General features: G+C 39.3%; 1 protein-coding gene across 4 annotated transcripts in view; it reads left to right on the forward strand.

Moving 5' to 3' along the window:
* map7d1a (MAP7 domain containing 1a) overlaps window positions 1-21733 on the forward strand; it is a 47862-nt gene that overhangs the window by 7532 nt on the left and 18597 nt on the right. Inside the window, exons 2-9 of one of the 4 annotated variants that reach the window (XM_015044701.1) lie at window positions 9377-9574; window positions 13716-13784; window positions 14333-14353; window positions 18224-18387; window positions 18672-18783; window positions 20024-20128; window positions 20994-21116; window positions 21191-21336. In XM_015044701.1, the coding sequence (XP_014900187.1) occupies window positions 9377-9574; window positions 13716-13784; window positions 14333-14353; window positions 18224-18387; window positions 18672-18783; window positions 20024-20128; window positions 20994-21116; window positions 21191-21336 (938 nt within the window). The remainder of the gene's footprint in view (window positions 1-9376; window positions 9575-13715; window positions 13785-14332; window positions 14354-18223; window positions 18388-18671; window positions 18784-20023; window positions 20129-20993; window positions 21117-21190; window positions 21337-21733) is intronic. The other 3 variants (XM_015044703.1, XM_015044702.1, XM_015044705.1) reach the window with 3 other exon arrangements.

The raw sequence follows: 21733 nt of genomic DNA on the forward strand, positions 1-21733 counted from the left end.
GGTGTGTGGTTGTGTTTGTTGGTGGTGTTGTGTGAGGGGGCAGCAGCTTTTTTTTTTTTTTTTTTTTTTTTTTCATCGATTGTATGTTTTAACAGTTTGAACAAATTTGTAATAGACATTGTTTACTGCTGTGCAGAGTGTTTAAACAAAGACTCAAGCCATTGTGACATAACCCAGGCTTAAGACAGTTGCACCAAAACAAATTTATCTAGAGGATAAAAAAAATGCTCTGAGGAGCAGCAGACTGTGGCTGAAGTTCAACTCCCCACATAGACGAAGAGTCACGTCAGTTCTAGTCCATTCTTTAACACCCAACTGGTGTAAATCACACCACCCTGATGTTGACCTATCATAGGGGGATAGAAGGTGGATCCCAGCCTGCTGGAAAGGCAAACAGTGTAGCAAGTGGTTTCTATTAAAACTTAAAGTGGTCCTATTGTGATACCTGCTGAAAGAAATGAAGATGTTTGAACCTCAGTTTTAAAAGGAGGCATACTTGAATGCTTTTATGGTGGGCACATTAATAATTTTAAAGTGTAGCAGGACCACATTTGAACTTTAACCCTGGTGGCTCAAATTCAACAAGGACTCTGCAAATAAACCCTTCAGTAGTCCATATGTTGCTGTTAATCCTTCTGAAATATACAGGTTACAATGTCGGCCTAAGATTAAGGTTTTTTATTTCACTTATGATGAGAAATTTATTTCTTATTTCACTCTTGGCAAGCTCTCTGGCTAGCAAGCTTATTAAGCCAAATGTCACAGATTCTTGCAATGATATCAGAGGCCAACAGACTGTAGTCACATCTTGCCAATATTTATTCAGTTCAGCACAGCATAATGTAATCTGAAAGACAAACACTGTGAAGGTTGGTTCAATCACTGAGCTGAAGAGAAGGAATATAACCTTTCTCTTTGTGCTCACATTTGAACTTTACTAGTGATTGACTAGTCAAAACTGCCAATAATGTTTTAGAAATATCATTAAAACCTACACTTGGTAATTGGAAAGTTATTCAAAGTTAAAGGAACAAATTGTTGTTGTTGTTGAAATGAAAAAAAAGGCACATGCTGGAAGGCATCTTTGTGGACACCCCTTATCTTTTATGTTAATGGTGTTGCTGATTTATTTGTGCCAGAGCTGAAGTTTACAGTCAGCTGCCTTGCTGTCCCCGTGGAACATAGAGGAAGTGCAGGTAAAAGGAAGTCTTGATTTGGATTGTTCTGCTTGTTTCTGCCACCTCCATTGAGATGAATAATATCCAAGATGTGCCTCTTCTGCTCTCTGGTCATCTGAAAGTTCCAGTCACCAGATCTGTCGGCTAATATTAGACCACTTCCTCCGCAGTTAAAGGCCAAACATCCGATGTTACAACCATGTAAACAGATCATCTCTTGCACATATTTCTCAGCTTCTTTAAAATAATTGCTTTAAAAAAATTACAACTTTGCAGGAGTTGATTTTTATCTTCTATTACCGGAGCCAGCTGACATAAAGAGACATGAGGTGACGTTGCTGTCTGTAAATGAGCTCTGGGTTTTTAAGCGGGGAGACAAAAATCCTCCAAATGATGGCTCTTGGTTGTAATTGTATGGTGTTAAGAGTTCTGCTTAGATTGAAGCTTGAGGTAAGTTTGTGAGAATATCCACGTTGTCTGAGTATACTGAGCAAGTGATGCAGGTGATGGCCAGAAAGAGTCTGAGACAAGCATGCTGCCATCTTTGTGCTTATGTTGGATTGTTTGTAGCCCATAAGTAATGCACAGGTCACTTGCCAATTCTTGCCAACCTGGTTAGGATAAAAATCTTTTCAGTTCTGTATCTTTCACACTCTATTGTGTTGCATGCATAAAGACTTCATAAAAATAATGAACTTTTATATAAAGGAATTGCACAAAGTACAGATTTGGATTATTAATTTTCCCAATATGTGCACTGCAGTGAGATACTCTCATGCAATTATTGGTAGGATATTATAATTGGTGTTGTATATTCATGCTTTACATACCACTAACACATGCAGCTCTGATATGCAATGTTTTATCAACTCCAAAGGAGAAACATTTAGAAGCTACAGCATTATAATCTACTTTTGTTAGTGTTAACTATGGATCTGCTCACTAATATTACTAGATCCGGATATCCCAGATCAATAATGGTAAGCAGGAGAACAAAAACAAAGGTTTTTATGTTTTTAGTTGCATGGAAAACAATTTTGTATGAAAACAATTTGGATCACTTCAGTATGAGATCTGTGTGATCCAGAAAGTTTTTTTGAATAAAACTCAGATTTTTTTAGGGGGATTTGCTACTTATCAGAATAATTATTTTAGTCAAAAGTTTTAATAAGGTCATTTCAAAAGTGCATATGTTCATTTTAAGATGCCACGTTTTACACCAGACTGCCATATTAAAAGTAAATTTTCTTATTTGACAGTGTATATGAATGAACAGACAGACAATACACACTTGCACGCAAGCAGGAAAAAACCACACACATCCACCCACCCATCCTTCTGAACTTCTGGCTCTAATCACCCAATATGCTGTTAACTTAACAAAATGAAATGAAATGGTGAAACTGTTGCTGAGCAACACTTCTAGATCAGTAAAAAAGGAGAAAGTCGTAGGCAAGATGATAAAATTATATGTTTAAAGATGATGAGATAACATCTTTCTTTTAGGATTCTGAATATGACGGTCATTAAGGACCTTGGACAGAGGTGAAGAGAAACCAGAGGCTCATCTAGTTTGGGCACTGTAAAAGAAACATGAATTAATTGGCCAGAGGAGAAACATTTCTAATTTTTGTTGAGTAAATATAAGTGTTGCATTGACAGAAGTTCACATAAGGTTGGAAGTTTTCTCATCTGTCGTATGTAAGATTTAAATGAAATGATGCAAAGTCCTGACGTGGAATAAAACAATGTAACTGGCCTGAAGTCTCAGTAACATTTACTTGTGCAACTATATTTTTGGTTTCTAAGAAAAGCACCGTCGGTTTAAGGTTTTTATTTTGTCTTGGTTTCAATTTGGTGTGACAGCAACATGGTGAAGGTGCTTTAAACTTTTGGTATTTTCATGCAGATTGGTGTTTTGATTTGGGCCAAAGCAAGCCAAGCTGCATAAAGACCAAGCATGATGTATAAAACTGAGTTGTTCCAGAATACAAATCCAGTAAAACACAAACCAGACAGGGTCTTCCCAGCCTCTTAAAATAACATTTACATCACTTCCAGTTAATGTGGCGGCATCGGTGACCTAGAAATCCCCCTCGTCTTCTGATGTCATTGAACACAGCTTGTATTTTCTGCAGCTTGACTCAGTTTTCCTCCCCTACCTCTAGACATGCCATCTAGGTTGGGTCTTGGTGTTTGTTGGGGCATGTTCCCTGGCAGCAGCGGCAGATGCTGGGTCCGTAGGGAGCTGCTGCTAGTTCAGATAAGCGGATCCTTTCATCAGCGTGGTGGATTTGGCGCGCGCGCACACACACACACACACACACACAGACACACTGGCTCAGAGGAGAGCAGCAGCTAAATGCCCGGCATTGTCATGAGTCCGGGCCAGGTGATGAGAAGAAACCTGCTGCAGCCATTGGTCAAAACATTAGTATTCACAGGTCTGGTGGACAGAAATGAAGGAGTGCTGGTCCTGTCGGTCAGTATGCACACCTGCCTGAATGGATAAGTCTGATTACTGAAAGAAAAACAAGCTACCGCCTAATAGTGTGGATTGGTTTCTGTGTTTAATTGGTCTTACCTGGGTAGTAATTGATAAATGTTAATCTTGTATTTTTTCGATCATACACTGACAAAAGCAATTTATTAAAACTCTTGTAGGTCTTTACTTATTAAGATATTTTAAATAATGGTTTATTGACAGTAGGGTTGGTGATGTCACTAAAAATAAAATCAGATTCTTTTTTAATGCCAGATGCAATTTTAATTTATCTCTGTGGTGATTATGAGAATATGTATGCATCTTTATTATTAGCAGAATAAAGATGTAATTTTACTAGAACATCTTAAAATGACGAGAAAACTGTGTTAATGATAAAAAAAAACCAATGATTGTGTTTTGCTTTTTTTTGTGTTGGAGTATTAATAAAATTACTACTTCAATCTCAATATTAAGACTTTATTTTCACATTATTTTGATTTTAATACCATGTGATTTTTTTTCTTAACCGTTGATTTTCATCATAGAGTTGACCTGAATTCAAAGTCCAAATAAAATAGACGCTGTAAAAAACCGCTTGTCAAACAATGTGGTGAGTCTTGGCTGTGCCGACATCACTCTGAACAAAGGAAACCAACAGAGTCCAATGGTGGGGGAAAAAAAAAAAATCAAAATTTTCCATAAATTAAATCTTCAAAAACCAAACATTTGATCAATAACATTGATTTATTGCCCAGCCCTGATTAACTGACCTTTTCAGAACTCGATGTTATTCTGAGGCAGTGATGCAGGTGTGTGGCAACATGGGAACATCATGGAGGACGGTGGACTTCCAACATCAGTGTTAGTTGGGTACCACTGTATTAAGCTAAGACAGTTTGTAGCTTTCTTCTGTCAGTGACGAGTCCTTTCAATTCCTACCTTTTAATGCCGTTTCCACTTCAAATAGCTACTCAAACCGTTGGTCTGAAAACAGTGGATCAGAGTTCAGTGTGGCTCGGCGCTGCCGCTTGTTTACTCTGCGCTTCCTCTGCGTGTCTGGGCCCCTGGCTCTCTTACATCATCCTTTTGGAAACTAATGGACACAGCCGGGTGCGAGGGGTGATGGGTTGGGAGTAAGCGATGAGGTAGTTCATTTGTCCCATGCTCCATCCCAAATGAGATGCAGATCTGTTATGTGTGTGTTTCCCTGAGTTCCTCTTTTCTTCCTAATCAGTTGCACTCTTTCCTGTTTCCTTTGCAGTATTTTACTCCGAGACTCTGTCTTCAATATGTTTCAAGTATGTTTCGTTATGCAGTTTGTATGATTTAGAATCCTTCATAGCAATCCTTTCTTTCATGCTGTAGTCTAGTTCATAAGTGGTTTTCCTGCTGCATTTACTCCTTTTCTACTAAGGGATACTTGGCTGGAATAGAGTTGCTTCAGAGAAGAGCTCCTAGCTTCATAAATATTACATCTACTGCCCTATATTTTTACTTTGCCGTGTATCTTGGCACGGCAGTTGCAAATCTCTGGATGCTGTGAAATGAACATCAGCTGCAACAGCACGACAGTAGATCTGTTACTGGATAAAATAGCCATCAGGCTGTTGCTGATATCAAGCTATGCAAAGATTTTAAACAGCTATTTAAATATACATCTTGCCATTTCAACTGTTTAAAGTCCTTTTTTACGATGCTGGAGAAAGTCCCAGACTGTCCAGGGTTTTTGTTTATCTTCATGGAGCGCAGAGTGATGCATGTCTACCCATTCACCACCTGTTGATCAGATAGTTTTAATATTAAAGCATCTGATATCAGCTCTTTAGATTCAGTGTGTTACTCCATTAAGATCAGAACAACCGCATAATATAATGATTTTCAGGTTTCCTTGAAATCTGCTGCTAACTTTAGCTTTTGGTTATTCTTAATGTTTGCCTGAGTCTGTACCTATAAATATGTATTTATGGTTTCAGCTCTATTAAGCAATATCTTGTACCTGTAACAATGACTCCTGCCTCTGTTTTTAAGTAAAAGCAATAGGCTCATGATATATTTTTGTCCAAAGTTTTATATGAATAATGTACAACTATTGTTGCTAAAAGATTTTAAATCAACATAATTTCATGCCTTCCTGGAAATGAGACAAGTTGTCTGTTTGCATTAACACACATTAAACAAGACATGACATGGTCCATGTCCATGACATCTGTACATGTTATCAACATAAGTACACATTCATAGAAATATGTTACAAATATAATTTGAACGAGGTGGATAATTTCCTTCAGAGTTTTTTTTTTTTTTTTTTTTTTTTTCTTTCTGTAAAACGGCGAAATTAGATCAGTGCAGTAAATAGCTTCAGGGCTTCATATTATGTCATTGTCTTGTCGAAAAGCCTTTGGTCTCTAAACACACAAATAACAGATCAACTTGCTCAAAATGCTGATGATGCTCCAGCAAATCTGTGTGCAGTTAATTTTAAGTGCTGTGCTCAAAACATGAGCATATAAACACATTCATACCCCTTTGTTACAAAAACCAAACAAACTTGAAGGCCACTTATTGCCTGCACTTAGGAAAGTAATAAGTGGCAAGGGATACTACATGGAAAAAAAGCCTCTCATGAGTGGATATTTATAAAACGGCTCAAAGAATTATTAAAGCGTGAAATTGGATTTCGGCTAGAACCCGTTTTGTGTCGCAGGATTCTTAGTCGCCCCAGTTTTAATTTGGCCTTTTTTTTTTGTTTTTTTACCCCAAATCTCCTCAGCTAAACTACAGAGTGCTGCACCCTTGAACCATCATCAGCAAACACTATTACATTGAAACAATGAAATTAAATTTGCAATTGCCCTGACATTATTCTATGATTTTCCACTGGTCCACTTTACAGGATGAAAATGCCACTGACTTGTACTAATTACCTGCTGATTCCCAACCTGTCACTTTGCTGGCTTGCTGTGCCCATGCATGCATGACATCCACACACCTCTGCATGGGTTCCTTTGCTCCTTGACTCGACTTGAGTGTCACTTTTACACTCTAATGGACTCATTTGTATGCTTCCTTGCCTGATACCTGTAGGGTGGTAACTACATGGAAAGGGAGAGCTTGGGCCACTGTTAACGGCGATGTTCATTGAAGCAGTTTCCTGAATCTTCTTGAATCAAAATTTTGTTTTCTTGCAATCGGTTTGTCTAAACAGATCTTGTGTATACAAGTACTTTTAAGCAGTACAAACACTTTTGTACCTCTGAAAAATATTGAAGGAAACTTATTTCAAGTGCACCTAAGAAAAAAAAATCTTTAAATAAACCCTTTATTTAAGAGCGCTGTTCTATTATTATTACTGCACAGGTCAGATCCTTCAGACTGTATGCGACTTGTGAAATATTGTTTCATCCATACATGTTTTTCAATAATCTGCATTAGATGGATTTTCCACGCACAGGTTGTTCAGCTTGTTTGAAGAAGTAGATGTGCATTGATTCATTGATCTAAATAATGTAAAATGATGTCACAGGGGAGTGGACTAATGGTTTTTGGCTGTAGTTGTCCTGTGGTTGCAGTTTCCATGGGAAGCTTGAGGATAAAACTGGCTGAGTTACAAAGATCAGAGACTCTGCTCTAGTGTAACAAGAACAGTAAAATTTTGTTTATTATTATGTCTGTTTTAAACTGATGTTATGCATAAGTACATAAAACAAAATTTTAAATAAATTTTAAATATCTATCGTTTAGTTTCAGCTTTTCTCTCGCCTCTCTGTCTTACAGCAGCTTAACCAGCCTTTATGTGCACTGAGGAGAATGCTTATGCAATATTTCCACAGACACTGCTGGAAGTAACAACATCTCTTAGTCAAGTCATCTACCATAAACTCTCTCCTCCCAGTTATCTGGCTGTGCAGGCTGGAGCTGGCATCAATCAGCCCTTGTTTTAGTCTCCAGCTCTGCAGCAGCAGTCCTCCCTCTGATCCCATCGCGTTTTACTCCTAGGGCGCTTCAGATTTCCTCGGCATTCATTGTCAGCAGCACCTGCATTCCAGAGATTGTGTTGCATTTTCATTCTTGTCATCATCGGCAATATAGTATGACCAGTAACTACAAGTCCAGTTCCCAAGTGTCTGAAAAATAAATGTTTGTAACGACTGCTCTGGCTCCTGTGGCTCTTGTTACCCTAGATGCCAGATTTGCCCCTCGGGAACGGTGAGGAAATGGTTCTAAATTCCAGCACAAAGCTCCCGTGATTCACCACCGGAGGTGTTGCAGTAGATAAATGCCTGCAGCTCTGTTGCATCACTCATTTGCATAAACATTTCAGGGATGTGGCTGTCCTGACACGTGAAAAGTTCTCCGACACACACAAATGCAGCTGGATAAAGGTCAAAGCTGTTGCTTTGCCTTGCTCTTTTACTGCATCCTTGGTTCCCGCAGTTTAAATTATTAGCTTATGTTTTTAGGGCTTCCTTTTGTTGTCCCGAACTGATCCCAGTGCCCATGTTCTGCTCACGGTTTATCTCATTACCATCCCCCTCTGCTTCCTCTCTCTTCTCGCTGTCATTACAGTGTTTTGGCTGCTGTCCCGTTGCCATGCAGAGACCTCAACAATGGCCCCTCTCTGCCTGGGAATGCTTATTCAATTGTGGCAAACTTGGACAATGGAAACATAATGTCTCATCTCCCACCTGAAATCCTTTATAGACTCTGAGAGGGATTGCTGAAGCTCATAGTCATCAGCAACTTTTCCACCTCCCAGACTAATGACTTATTATTTCTGTACCTGCCTAGAGACCACAGACTGTCTCTGAAGTGACATTGAGCATGTGTAGATCCAGGATCCAAACAGTCCAGATGGACAGAAGAAACGGTGAAAGTAAAATCGGCCCCCTTTGAAGTTCCCTGAATTGGCTGCTCATTTGTTTTCTGCACAAGCGTTTGAACAGCACGGCATCTGCAGAGTAAATCTTTAGTGTTCCAGTGCGACAGCCCCCTACTGTCCGAATAGTTTAAGCCGAAGTCTGAATAATGTATAGCATGTTGCCCCAGTGTTTACCCTCAGACTATACAAAAGTGAATGTGCCCCAACGTGGTTCCACGGGGAGTGAAGGGAAAACAGTAGTGGGCGGACGGAGCCAAGTGTCCCTGCCGGGACCGTCTTTCTTTGGCAGTCCAGCCCGAGCCAAACTAATGTTTGAGACGGAGATAAAAGTTCAGCAGACTGCCAAAAGTGAGTCATGCTGTAGCTGAAGTACCAAGCAACCATGCTCGCTGCTAGTTATCTACAAAATATTTTAGATGTTTGTCATCAAAAAGAATGCAGACTGTTTCTAAATCAAACATTTGTGTTTTATGTTCAGTTGCTGTTTCTCCCATTTAATCTGTTCATTCAATTTCTGAATATCAAGATGAGCCTCCTGCTTTTGCTATTGGGTGATAATCTGCCGTTACTCAAATGGACTGTTTCGATTGTGTTCTTGTTCCATATTTCTGTTAAAAGTGCTGAAATTAACATTTCGTAAAAGAGGGGATTTCTCTCCTCTGAGCCATGAGCTCCACCTAATCGCCGCATGGCTGACGTCACCCACGCCGATCTGCCTCATGGACTCAGCTGCGAAAGGAATGAAGAGAAACGAGTCGAGATCTGTTACTCAGGTTGGCTTTGTCGCACTCAGTCACTCATCTGTTATTTCTTTGTGCGTTTCTTTTCGACCAGCTCCCTGCTCTGCCCTGAAAACAAGCTCTCTCAGGCCTGAACCAGAGGGAGAAAGCTGCCCCCTGAAGATGGACAACACCCAGCGGACAGAGTCTCCGGTCAAAAAGGACAGTGATCGAAGGCCGACGACCCCCGTGAAACCAGACATCTCTCGATCACCCAGCTCTCCTGCTTCACCGGTGTCCAGGTCAAAAAGAGGTAAATGAGCAAGAGATCTTATTGATGACATCTCTGCGATAAAATGTCTTAAAATCTGCCTTTTTCTTGCACTCCAGACTGGTATAATTGTTACCAGTTTGGAGTGGTTTTATTGGACTGAGTCGTAGTCCAGGATCTGCCGAAATATTGATACAAAGCCTTTTTGTCCAAGCAATTCAACTGTTTTTGTCAAAAGCTTCAATACAACAGACCTGACTAGAGATGTATCAATTTGGTGTTTGTATCCGTATCGGCCCCATTAGTGGAAAAAAAAAAAAAATCTAGATTGGGTATCGGTGACCATGATCCATATCAGCCGATATCTGCATCGATATCGGAAGGGAAAAACATGGATACCTTGACCTGACGCACTGCTGCCTTCAAACTTTCAAATGACCACATTTTTATGCTGATTTCTTAGTGCGAGATGGATTATGTAGCCGTGCTGCGGACATATTGAATAAATAAAAGTAAGATGATCAACATGCATTTTGAAGGTGGTACAAAAAGATAGGAAACAGATTGCTAAAGATGGAGAGAAATAATGAAATGTAAAGTTCATTAAAGGTGACACAATAATTCACAATCTGGCCAAACTTCAGAAAATTTTCAAACTCGGTTGAAGTTTTGGAAAAGTTTAAATAAAAAAAGTAAATGCTGTTATAGTGAAGGAGCAGTGAAAATACGCAGGTGTGGCAGTAAACACCGCAGAGAAATTGGTTGGTCTGGTTAGAGGTGTGTTGTCTTGAGTAAAAGATTCTGTAAGATGAGTTTGCTTTTACTTGAGGCGCTGTTTTGATGGCCATGCACTTCCATCAGCACTCTGCTGGAGTCGGGTCGGCTCTCTTGAGGCAGTCTCCAGATTAAAAGTGACCACAGGCTTTCAGACAAAAGAGAATCCAATAATAACTTTCAGGAGGTGGAACAAACTTGAATCATGTTATCAGAGAATCAAGTGGCTCAACTTCTCCAGGTTAAATCAAGTTAGTACTAAGAAAATGTCTCTCTAATATGAACAATTATTCTCTGTTGTGAAGTGGATGGTTAAGGAGTCCCATTTCAGTCAGTTTGACCTGGTGGCTGCATCAGAGATGTTTCCTTAATGTCTCCACTTGAGTTTCAGGGCCTTTGAAGGGTAAGCCTCTTTAATCTCCTAAATAACTAATCATTACATTTTCTGTTTCACTTTTCATCCACCAAACTTTAGTTTTAAGTGCTTTAAAAAATGTTAGTAACTGCTTGATTTGTTGCTGTTTTTTTGTTTACTTGTAATTCTTTAAATGCAGATTGCTTTGTTTTAATTCAAGACAGGTTTGACCTAATTTTACATAATCTGAGAGTTTCCTGATTTCCGAAAATGTCCCCCTCGTCTTTCTTTTGATTCTTTTTAGCCGCCAATTTCCTTTTCCCCGTTGTTCTCTTAAGCTCATTTCTTTGGAGGTTTGGACCTTGAACCGTTTGGAAATTAAAGCTCTCTCTGAGACGATAATTAGTGAAATAAAAGGATGAGACTTGTGGTTCAGCTGCTAGCTACTGCCTACGGTGTGCTTACACAAACTTTAAACCATCTGAAGCATTTTCCTAAAATGGCAAAATAAAACTCCCTAACACTTCATTGCATAGCTGTGCTGTCCCCCCATAAGTCGGAGGCAAAAATAAATAAATAAATAAATAACAGTTTCCATTTTTAGAAGGGCATGGATCTGTAATTTAAAACCCATATACCACCCGGCCACATTTCATAGGCCGGTCTGTTTTTGTCTCTGAAGCTTTATGCCCAGGATTGTTATGGTTAAAGTGGCTGAGAGGTGCAAACAGCGCCACATCACTCCGACCAAGGCTGCACACATGGACTTTCCATCTCGCTATAAATATCAAAGTGGGTCAGCGGTTGTTGTTGTTAAGAGGCTGCAGAGCAGATAGATTCATACCTCACCCTGTTAGAGGAGTTCCCACTTCGAAGACGCTCAACATCTGGGCTATGAAGAGCCCAGATGTTGCAGATGATGCAGCATTGCGACTCGAACCAGGTCAAGAACGTTATCTGTGCCGCTGCTTCCCAAAGGACCACGTTATTTGCAGTCATCACATTAGCCTGTTCTGTAATATGGAGTCTGGGTTTTCATTGCCGCTTTATAAAGTGGTGATTTCAAATGACCTCAATGAGTTAGAAAATAGGTGACCTATATTTTTATGTGAGGGATTTAATTGTAACAGGAGAGATTTTAGAGTGAGTGTTCAGATTCTGATAAACTTTAAAGCTGCAATAGAACAAAAATATACGACAGCTGTGATGAAGGTTTACAGGGTTACGACAGATGAGAAACACCAAAATGTTCTTCTGTCCATCTTTTTCATGTACCCATTGGGAATGTTTGTATTTCTGTGGCACCAAAATGGAGTGAATACTTTAGAAAATGTTTTAATTTGATAGAGTGGCGTTAATCAGTTTGGAAAGCTTGTGTTGCTTTTATTCTTTTAACTTTTTGAATTTCTTGTTAAATAAACTGACATAGCCCTTGAATTTTCAGCTAAGTTCTGCACGGGTGTTGATGTGTTTGAATGTTGAAGCTGCATCAACACATGGAAAGTGTGGCTGTGATTAAATACAGCATTAGCCACATTTTTTTCTCTGGAAAGCTCCTGTTAGTTTGTGGTTTGAATTCTTGAAATAGTTCAGTGTCTTTTGTTGCTTTTCTCCGCCATCGTCCTGAACCGAGTGCATCCTCTGAGGCATTTGGAATTTTATGTGACGATCGTTTGGAGATGCGCGTGTCCTCCTCCAGGCATTAAATATTAAATTCAAACGTCCACCCACATGAAGGTGACATAGATTTGCTGTGGATTCCTCCTCTCTTCTGGAGAGGAGACTGCCTACTTTGCACCATTCACTGGAAGGATTTTTTTTTTTTTCTCATCAAGAATATACATTCGAAATGAATGCGTAAATGGAACATAAATGTTTGGCATATTGCCTGTTCTCTACATGGGTTACCTTGTAGAGACGTATTCTTGGCTTTGATTGTTGAGATGCAGAAAAAAAAATTACTTGTGTTCATCAGACTCCTTGTGCTTTGTTATTGCCAAGGTCAGTCCTCAATTAAACAGGGGCACAAATGTAGCAGCAGCTATTTAGTAGATACTGGACAATATAAATGCAGAGTTGACTAAATTATGTGTTTTCTAAATGAAGCAAATGACTGATGAGCTATATTTGTTGGCTACTTTGTACACAATGCTTTGCAGTGTGTACAGTATATTTTATTAGCATTTTCTGTCATAGACCAGCATAAGTAGTGCATATTCTTGAAGTGGAAGAAAAAGGTAGCATGCTGCATTTTTCCCATATAGTCCAGTATTTGATCCTGTGTGAAATTTAGTCTCTGCTGTTCTGCAAAGTCCTCGAATGTTTGAGACAACATGATTGATCAAACAGCATCATAGAAACCAAGAAACAGTCCAGACAAGTTGGGGCTGAAGTTGTGGTAGTGTTTAAACCTTGGACGCAATATAAACAATAGTCCCGGCTTTGAACATGAAAAGAAATTTGAAGGCCTGTGGCTTAACAGCAAACCTACCAAAGCGTGCTCGTTCGCCTATCCTGACAGGTCAGGCAAGGAGAGCATATTAATCAAAGAACAACCAACCTGGCCTGTTTGGATATGCAGTTAAAGGAGGTCATTGTTTAATGGAAGGCATAAGAAGTCGTGTTTTCCATGTACAGGACGCTGCAATTATGTGGTTGAGACATTCCCCAAAAGACTTGAAGCTGTAATTATGACAAAAGGTGGTTCCACAAAGTAATAACTAAAAGAGTTAAGGGTGGGGCTGTAAACAAATGCATGTCACACTTTTCAAATAAAATAAAATAAGCCCATGTATCTTGTTTTCTTCCCTCTCTTGTAATGGCACACAACCTTTGATCTATTACACATATTTCCTGAAATATATTGAAGTTGGTAGCTGTGATATGACACAATGAGAAATTATACTTTAAGGAATATGAATATTATTGCAAACCAAAGTACATAAAGAGATAAAATCAATTTATTGTATTAATGTTGAGTAAACTTGATGTAATTCAGGGTCGTTTCTCTCCTTCACACTGCCTTCTCTTTCTCGTTAATCGTTCTTATCTCAGACGTTACGAAGTCAGAGGAGAGACAGAAGCTTGCGAAAGAACGGCGGGAGGAAAAGGCCAGGTATCTGGGTAAGTAGAAACGATGAGTGGGCACACAAGTATGTTGGTTACATGTGATGAGAGCTCCCCCTTGTGTTGGCGTGGAGGATGTTCAGTTTGTTTTTCTGCACTGGTCTGGCTGCGGAATACATGCACATGCTTCACAGACACTTTGAGAAAATGAGAGCAGGTGGAGCTTCTGCAGAAGCAGAAAATATAAACTAAAGAAAATCAACCAAGTGGGCCTTCATTCTGCATGTTTCTGTAAGCAGCATTTGCTGAGATTGCTACTTGGCTGCTCGCCCGACTGTCTTTGTCTCGACCAAGTCATATGAAAACAATTCTTCACATGCATGATGCAAAAAAAATAAAAATAAAATAAAATAACTTGACAATTAAAGGACACATATTCTCTTTAGTCATTATATCTGGAAGTTTCATATCTTTGAAAGACACAACTCTGCTGTTTATTTAGCTAGAGTTTTACTTTTGGCTGATGCATTTTATCACCTGGCTCCACTCAGCCTCTCACTGCTTTGCATGATTGACAGTTGCTCCTGTCTTCTTTCCTCCTGCAGAAGAGCTCAGCAAGTTGCAAGGTAAGCCACTCACCTGCGTTTCTGTGGTGGTGGTGGTGATGGCCTCCTTCCGCTTTCTTTCTTTCATTTTTTTTTTTTAATCATTCAGTTTATGCTGGAAGTCTTCACTTATGATTTTCATCTGTATAATCTAGAGCTGGGTAATGCATCAATAAATACAATTGACACTATGGCTGCACAGTATTAAAAAAGCCCTTGAAATTACAGTTTATTGTTGAAAATATTTTATTATAACATGGGTCAGAGCATTTTTCTTAATATTTAGCAACTTGTTCACAAACAACTATTGTCAGATGTGGGTATTCAAGAGAGTGACGTCCATCTAAATGGCCAAATAGGTTATTAACAAGCAGGGCTTGAATGCATAGTCAACCAGATATTGAAAGCCGTTCTTTGCAGTTGAAACTTTGCTTACATTGATTGTATTTCAATATATTGTGCAGCTCCAGTCAACACCGACTATAAGAGATGGAAACTTGGAAGACATAACACATCAGCTTGTACCTAAAATGTGATTATTTTAAATATTTATATATGTTTTGATAATGCACAATCTGGTAATGGCACAAAAAATGTGATTTTAAATTTAACTAGCTGTTGTATATGTTGGTGATCTTGCCCAGCCCTGGGGTATTTTTTTCCTTCCATTTTTAATCTAATGGTCCTGTTTTGAAAACATTTTTTGTCATCTTTTCCTTTTTGATATGTCGAACCCAACTAAATGTCTGTGAACATCCTCATCATCTTTTAAAGCAATCATAAAGTGATCATTTAACCATCTTCCATATGAATGGATTTCATTTAATGCACAGAGGCTGCCGAGTAACCTGCCCTTTGTGTGAACTTTGGTCATTGTTCGGTTCCAGCTACAGAAGATGACATGTTGGAACCACTGATTGCCATCTTCCTGGAGAAATTGAAGGTTTTTTGAGAGACTTGCAGCTTCTTTTGGCTTGGCTGTGAAATTATAGTTAAACAGCGCAGCGTTGCCAGACGGGACGTAACATTCAATTTATTCAAAAAAAAAAGAGCTGTGGCATTTGAAGTAAACATATTTAGCTGCATAGCTGAATGGCTCATAGACTGTGCAACATAAATACGTAATACTTATTTGTATTCTTCCCCATTGTAAGTTTCCTCCAAAACGGGTCATCATTTTACTTGCAGTGATGCATTGTCCTTGTCTAATCCGTCTTAGTGTTTGAATGTATTAAGATGTGTTTGACACAGTTGATGCTGTGGCTCAGCGTAATTGGGCGATCACAGGGGCATGCCAGATGGTATGGGTCTTATCTAATTCACTGTCAGACTGGGATAACAGAAGAACTCCAGAGCCAAAGCTCTTGTTTACATTGTCGGCTTAAAGGGAGGGAGGCATCGGTTCAGCTGCACAGATGACGGTGTTTCTAGTAACAAAACGCAAACAGCAAGTGTACTTGTGTTGCACTGTTTAGTCACAAGGTATTTCCCTGTGATTTTAAAATGAAAGGGGAAAAAAAAACTTAGATCAAAGAAGGCATTAAAGAATAATAGTAAAATGACATAAAAATAGACAAAATGAAAAAAGAAAAACAACTGAAACTTTGGCTTTGTATGGCAGGTTTTCAATTCAATTTTATTGACGCCATCATGAAAATCAAACCTAATGGGAGTCTTTTTTTTTTTTTTTTTTTTTTTCCTTCATGCTGCTAATCATTTGAAGCTTGTAGCTGACAGAGTTTCAGTAAAATTGACATCTGAGGACTTTACTTAACTCTCTGGTTTTTAGGCTTATTGAGTCAAGTGGATTAATAATCTCTGACTCCGTATGCAAATTCTCACCCTTCCAATCACTGATATTATGAACAACCTTACTCTTAAACTGCAGGGGTCGTCAGTAATGTATTGACACAGATACAAAGTTGTGCATCATTGTAATGCTTCATATAATCTGAACTAGGTGAAGCATGTAGTAGATATTTATTAGAAGTGTTCTGAGAACTGAGCCTTGAGGAACCTCAAATTTGATTCACCCAGTTTTTTTTAGTTGCCATGTGACAGAAAATGATTCCAGTCTGCCAAATAAAATGAACCAGTGCATCACAATACTAGACTCTTTTCCAACTATGACCAGTTGAGGAACTGAGTGGCAGTCAGAGTGAAAAATAGACATTTTTTAAAATTATTTTATGTATGTTGTCTTGCAAGTTGAACTGTCTTTTGCAGCAGATATAAATATTTAAAGCTCCAGGTTAAAGCTCCTCTCTGGCTTTTTAATGACCTTACTGTAGTCTGAATCAATGTTGGTTTCTGGTAGGAAATGTGTTTACTATGCACCAGCTTGCAGTTTCAGATTTAGACATCTGTTTAAAATTTAAAGCCCCAGAATGTAAGTGGCTACATATCAATAGCACTTAGCTGCCATCAGACTAACTTCAGGTAGTGTTTGGCTGAAGACTGAAGCTAATTTGCTGCTTATTCCTTCTTGCATCCAGAATCTTTGTTTTGATGGCAGAAGGACGTTAAATTCAAATATTCAAATCAGAATTCCCTCACATTTTGTATTAACTAGTTTTGCTGGTATGCTACTTGCAACCAATTTTGTCGTCTTCATTTTAAAGTATCCATGTTAACAAGAGTGAAGGTTATTCAGTAATAAAAGGATGTCTTGAGTGTTTTGGGTGGCGTTTAGGGTCATTCTTTGGGCCAGTTTTCCTGCATACATATTTTCTTGAGAGGAAGAGCTGATGTCTCTTCAATGTCGAGCAGCAATGAACAGACCTGTTCCTCCCCTCTTCCCCTATGGATTACAAATCAAATAGCTGTCTGGTTGAACGATGTGGGGGGAAGAGGATTCTTAGAGACTCATTGTCTCTAAGAACAGGGTGGGGAAATCAACTTTTTTGGGGGGCAAAATGAATGCACGTAGCTGGACATAGACAACAACATCGGTAGCCTACAAGCTACTTGTTAAGCTTAAGGTTCTGTATTGATATTAGCTAGCTTGTCATCTTTTAGCTACCTTTACCTGCCTCCAACAGCTTTACTCAACTCAGTCGGTTAGTTTGGGGGGAAAACTGTGAAAAGTTCTTTACGTTTTGCTGGTTTGCTGCCATGACTCTAACACAAACTTGCATATCTCTGCACAGCAGCAGCAGGTCTCCTTCACTGCCGCACAGGTCTAAACCCAGCGCAAGTGTCGTAGCGCTCATGTTGCATTTAAAGGCGGCTCGGAAAAACAGGTTACCACGTGTTGACAACGGATTAAACAGTTTTAACTGCTGATAAGTGACAGAGGACACAGATATGGGAAGTCTGTAAGCCCCTACTGTATCAAATTGACAAAGGAATAACAGAGTGTTGGCCATTCTAAGATAAAAACCCAGCGCATACAGCGTTCATGTTTTTTTTTTTTTTTTTTTTCCATCCAGATGGCTTCCCGCGCCCCCCTGCAATGGCACGGCGCCCCCCCTAGGGGGCGCACCCCACAGTTTGGGAACCTCTGCTTTAAAGGATTACAAAGCTATAAAAATGTTACCTCAGATGGAATTCATTTGGCCTAACTTGCCATTATGCAGCACCCTGACAGATTTTTTTTAAAGGTGTAAATTCTTTGAACAAACCCAGAAACAAAGTGAGTAATACAAATTTAGAGCTTTTTAAAGCCAAACAGCAGATGTGAAAGAAACAAAGCACAACATGTAGGAAATGTCGTTTTTACTGCAGGCATAAAACCCGTAGTATACAGTATTTAAGATTTATTAAAACAAAAGCCAGATTTCAGTTTCACAGAACACACATGGAACAGTTTTCCCACTAGAGAGGGGGCGAAGCACAGGTAACCTTTGAGAAACTTTTCCTCCTCTAAACATGCCCTCTGTCAAATTATAGCGGCCAAAAAGAACCAGTGGCTGGAGAAGGAGGAGAAGGCGCGGCAGCTGAGGGAGCAGCAGCTGGAGGAACGGCGCAGGAAACTTGAGGAGCAGCGAGTCAAAGCCGAGAAACGTCGAGCCGCCTTGGAAGAGAGGCAGAAACAGAAACTGGAGAAGAATAAAGTATGTTTGAATGGAAACAGAGGCGATGTTTGTTTAAAAGTAACACATTTAGAAAGTGTTGCATCACCAGTCTACTAATAGTTGAGACAAAAGTTCATTGAGGAGTGAGAAGTTAAAGCTCTTTTTTGCTGTAATGGCTCATGAAGTGGGTCAGCTGCAGATGGAAGGATTTAGTTTTACTCAGACGTGAGTCAGACATAGTACTTGAATCTGGGCTGCTCATCTGACTAACGTCCAACAAGATATGTTCTAACAGCTTGCATCTTTCCACGCATGTTCCCCAGAAACGCTACGAGGCGGCTATACACAGATCGACTAAGAAGACGTGGGCGGAAATCCGCCAGCAGAGAAGTTCATGGGTCGGCACGGGATCGCCAAACTCCAGCCAGAGAGAGAGTGAGTTCATGCTGCACATCTGGATCAACGTTATAATTCAGTCTTGATGAGATGAAATCAATTACATGAACAACTTCCTGCACGATTGTTGGTCCAACATCAAAACAAATATTTAGTTATTTAGACTGGCTACAGATTCTGAAGTGATGATGGTTTTTCCTCGTGTTACCGCTTTCCAGGGCTTTTGATCTGCATCCTTATCCACATGCAGCATTTAGACAAAACAAATACCGATTTAATCTATATAACACACAAAACTTTAAAACTTTTCTAATGTTTACCCAATAATATTTTTATGGGGACCTAAATATAGCATTGACAATTTCATAAATAGAAACCTAGAAGGAGGAACATTTCACTATTTTTGAAAAGTACTTTAAGCAGTTTTGTTGCTAATAATGCTGAGATGTTTTCATAAAATGAAATTGTCAAGGAATATTACCTTTTTGCTCATTTTTGAGTAAAGTAAAAGTTAGAATTTTTGCTACTTTCATATTGTTTTGCTATTAAAACAGAAAAAATGATATTGGACTCATTAGCATTAGTAAACGAAAAGAGTAATCTGTGTTTTTTTTTTTGTTGTTTTTTTTGTTTTTTTTAAAGAATGCAAACCTTTTCCTGTGAGATTTTCAAAACTCTGCCAACATTTCCAAATCTAGCATACTTCGACTGCAGGAGCTGAAAATGTCTCAATTTCAGTTTTTATTAACCACCTAATCCTGCTTGAAACCTGCTCTGTCTAGTGTTGGTAGTCATTAACATTCTTTTTCAGATTTCATATGCATTAACTAATTTACAATTTAGTAAATTATTACATTCAGTGCTCCTTCAGTGTACAAAAATTGGGGAAAATGCTTTTTTTTTTTTTTTTTTTTTAAACAATGATCCATTAATTTGGGACAGACTGCTGATATACTACTAGTGAAATGCTGTTAATGTTTTGTTGCTACCGTCTTCTTTTTCTGTTGAACAACTGAGTGAGTGTGTTATACGAATTGTGCTACTTAACATTGTTGTTCATGCATTTTAAACAGGTTCCTCTTGAAAATGGGACTTTGTGTCTCGGTGATCTTTACATGTCTGAATAAAGAGGAAATGACTGCAGCAAAACTAATGCAGCTGCTCCTTCAAAGAGTCGATGTGTCCTAGCATAACTCATGATGCCTCAGACGCTCCCGTCTGTTCCTCTCAACTGTGTGACCTTTGTGAACATCTGTGTGGCGCTCTCTTGGCTTCTTAGGCAGATGCTCTGTCTCTGCGGTCAACCTGCCCAAACATGTGGACTCTGTTATAAACAAGCGACTCTCCAAGTCCTCGGCCACACTCTGGAACTCCCCCAGCAGAAGTAAGACTACATCTGGAACGGCCCACGTCTGTTTAAACCTCTCCATCATTCAGCCACTGGCGACACCCACGAGTCCTTCCATCGTTGTCCTTTTTTTTTTTTTCCCCCCCCCCCCGCCCCCTCAGTTGCTCCCTTTCACTGTCTGATTTCGGCACCTCTCCTGTCCCTGATGGTTGACAGTTGACCCATTTCCATCCTTCAACAAAACCACAATTCTTATTTTTGTTTTTTGACTCTCCGGCCTTGTTTTTTTTTTTCTTTAAATTGTTCTGCATGCTTATTTTTTATGGGATTTTTTTTTTTTTTACTGTTCTTTTGGTTCTTTCATTGTCTTGCGATGATCATTACATTTCTGGTGGGTTTGTCACTGTCCTTATTGGTTCTTTTATGTTCCTTCTGATCATAATTCACTGGATGAGGGACATCTTTGATTATGTAATTTACTAATGACATCAAATTTGTCAAATTAAAAGGAAAATTCTTTTTATTGATGTTTAAAAGGTCTGCTGAGGCTTAAGAAGTGATGCAAAGTTGGAGAAACATTAGAAGCAAAATGTTTCAGTATTTTTTTTTGTTCATCTTCCCAGAATGATTCCTCTTCAGTGTTGATACAAAAAAAATCCCAATCTTTCCATTTTATCCCAACAAAGAGTGATCAATAACAAACACAATGCCTTCCAAATGACTAAACAACTACACTGATTGATTGTATAACACATCTTTTAAAGTATTTTCCTGCAGAATCCTTTATTTCATAATTGTGGGAACACTTTCTTTGGATCTCTGTTGTGTTGGGTTAAGGAAAGATGTGGTTCTGAGGCTCATTTTGAACCCAACTTTTATATTTTCTTTTTCTTGCTTGCAGCTCGCAGCCTTGCACTGACTCCATGGGAGAGCAGTATAGTCGACCGACTGATGACGCCCACCCTGTCGTTCCTCGCCCGCAGCCGCAGTGCTGCTAGTGTCCTGAGTAATGGAAAAGATGGACGTAAGTTGGGTTTCATAAGACCGCATGAATTCATAACGATTTACCAGCTTTAACCTCTTAACTCTCAACCACAGACTCTTCTGTGTGTCCTCGTTCGGCCTCAGCCAGCCCCCTCACCCTGTGCGCCCACCAGCCACACCACCGCTGCTCTGACCGCTGGAGGGTGACGTCTAGCACGCCGGACATCACTCAGCGGCAGCACAGACGAAGCTCCACGCCTGTAAGTTAAAAGCAGTGGATACATTTTACTAGACCTGATGAATGAATAATGGGTGAAATTGAAACTACCAAGAACTCTTTGTCAGGATTTTTGTTACTGAAGTGCTTTGCTAAATCGAGCATCTTCAGCATCTGCTTTGATGGGACTCAGTTAATCAAGTGCTGACAAAACATGAAATGGTTTCCTATTACTTTGAACTTCATAAATTGTATGAGTAGTGTTTCAACTCCCCTAGAGGCGCCTCAGTTCTTTATGAGCAGCTGTTGAGAGGATTTTTAAGAACAAAGACCAGGTGATGTTTTTTTTTTTTTTTTTTTTTTTTCCAGCAGCAGCAGCAGACAATACAGCGCCTGGTTTCCTGTGATTAACATTTTGCATGTTGTGAACCTTAAAAAGG

The sequence above is a fragment of the Poecilia latipinna genome, unplaced genomic scaffold (assembly GCF_001443285.1).
Source record: "Poecilia latipinna isolate Pla-1442-1.1 unplaced genomic scaffold, P_latipinna-1.0 Scaffold688, whole genome shotgun sequence".
In the NCBI taxonomy this organism is placed as follows: Eukaryota; Metazoa; Chordata; class Actinopteri; order Cyprinodontiformes; family Poeciliidae; genus Poecilia; species Poecilia latipinna.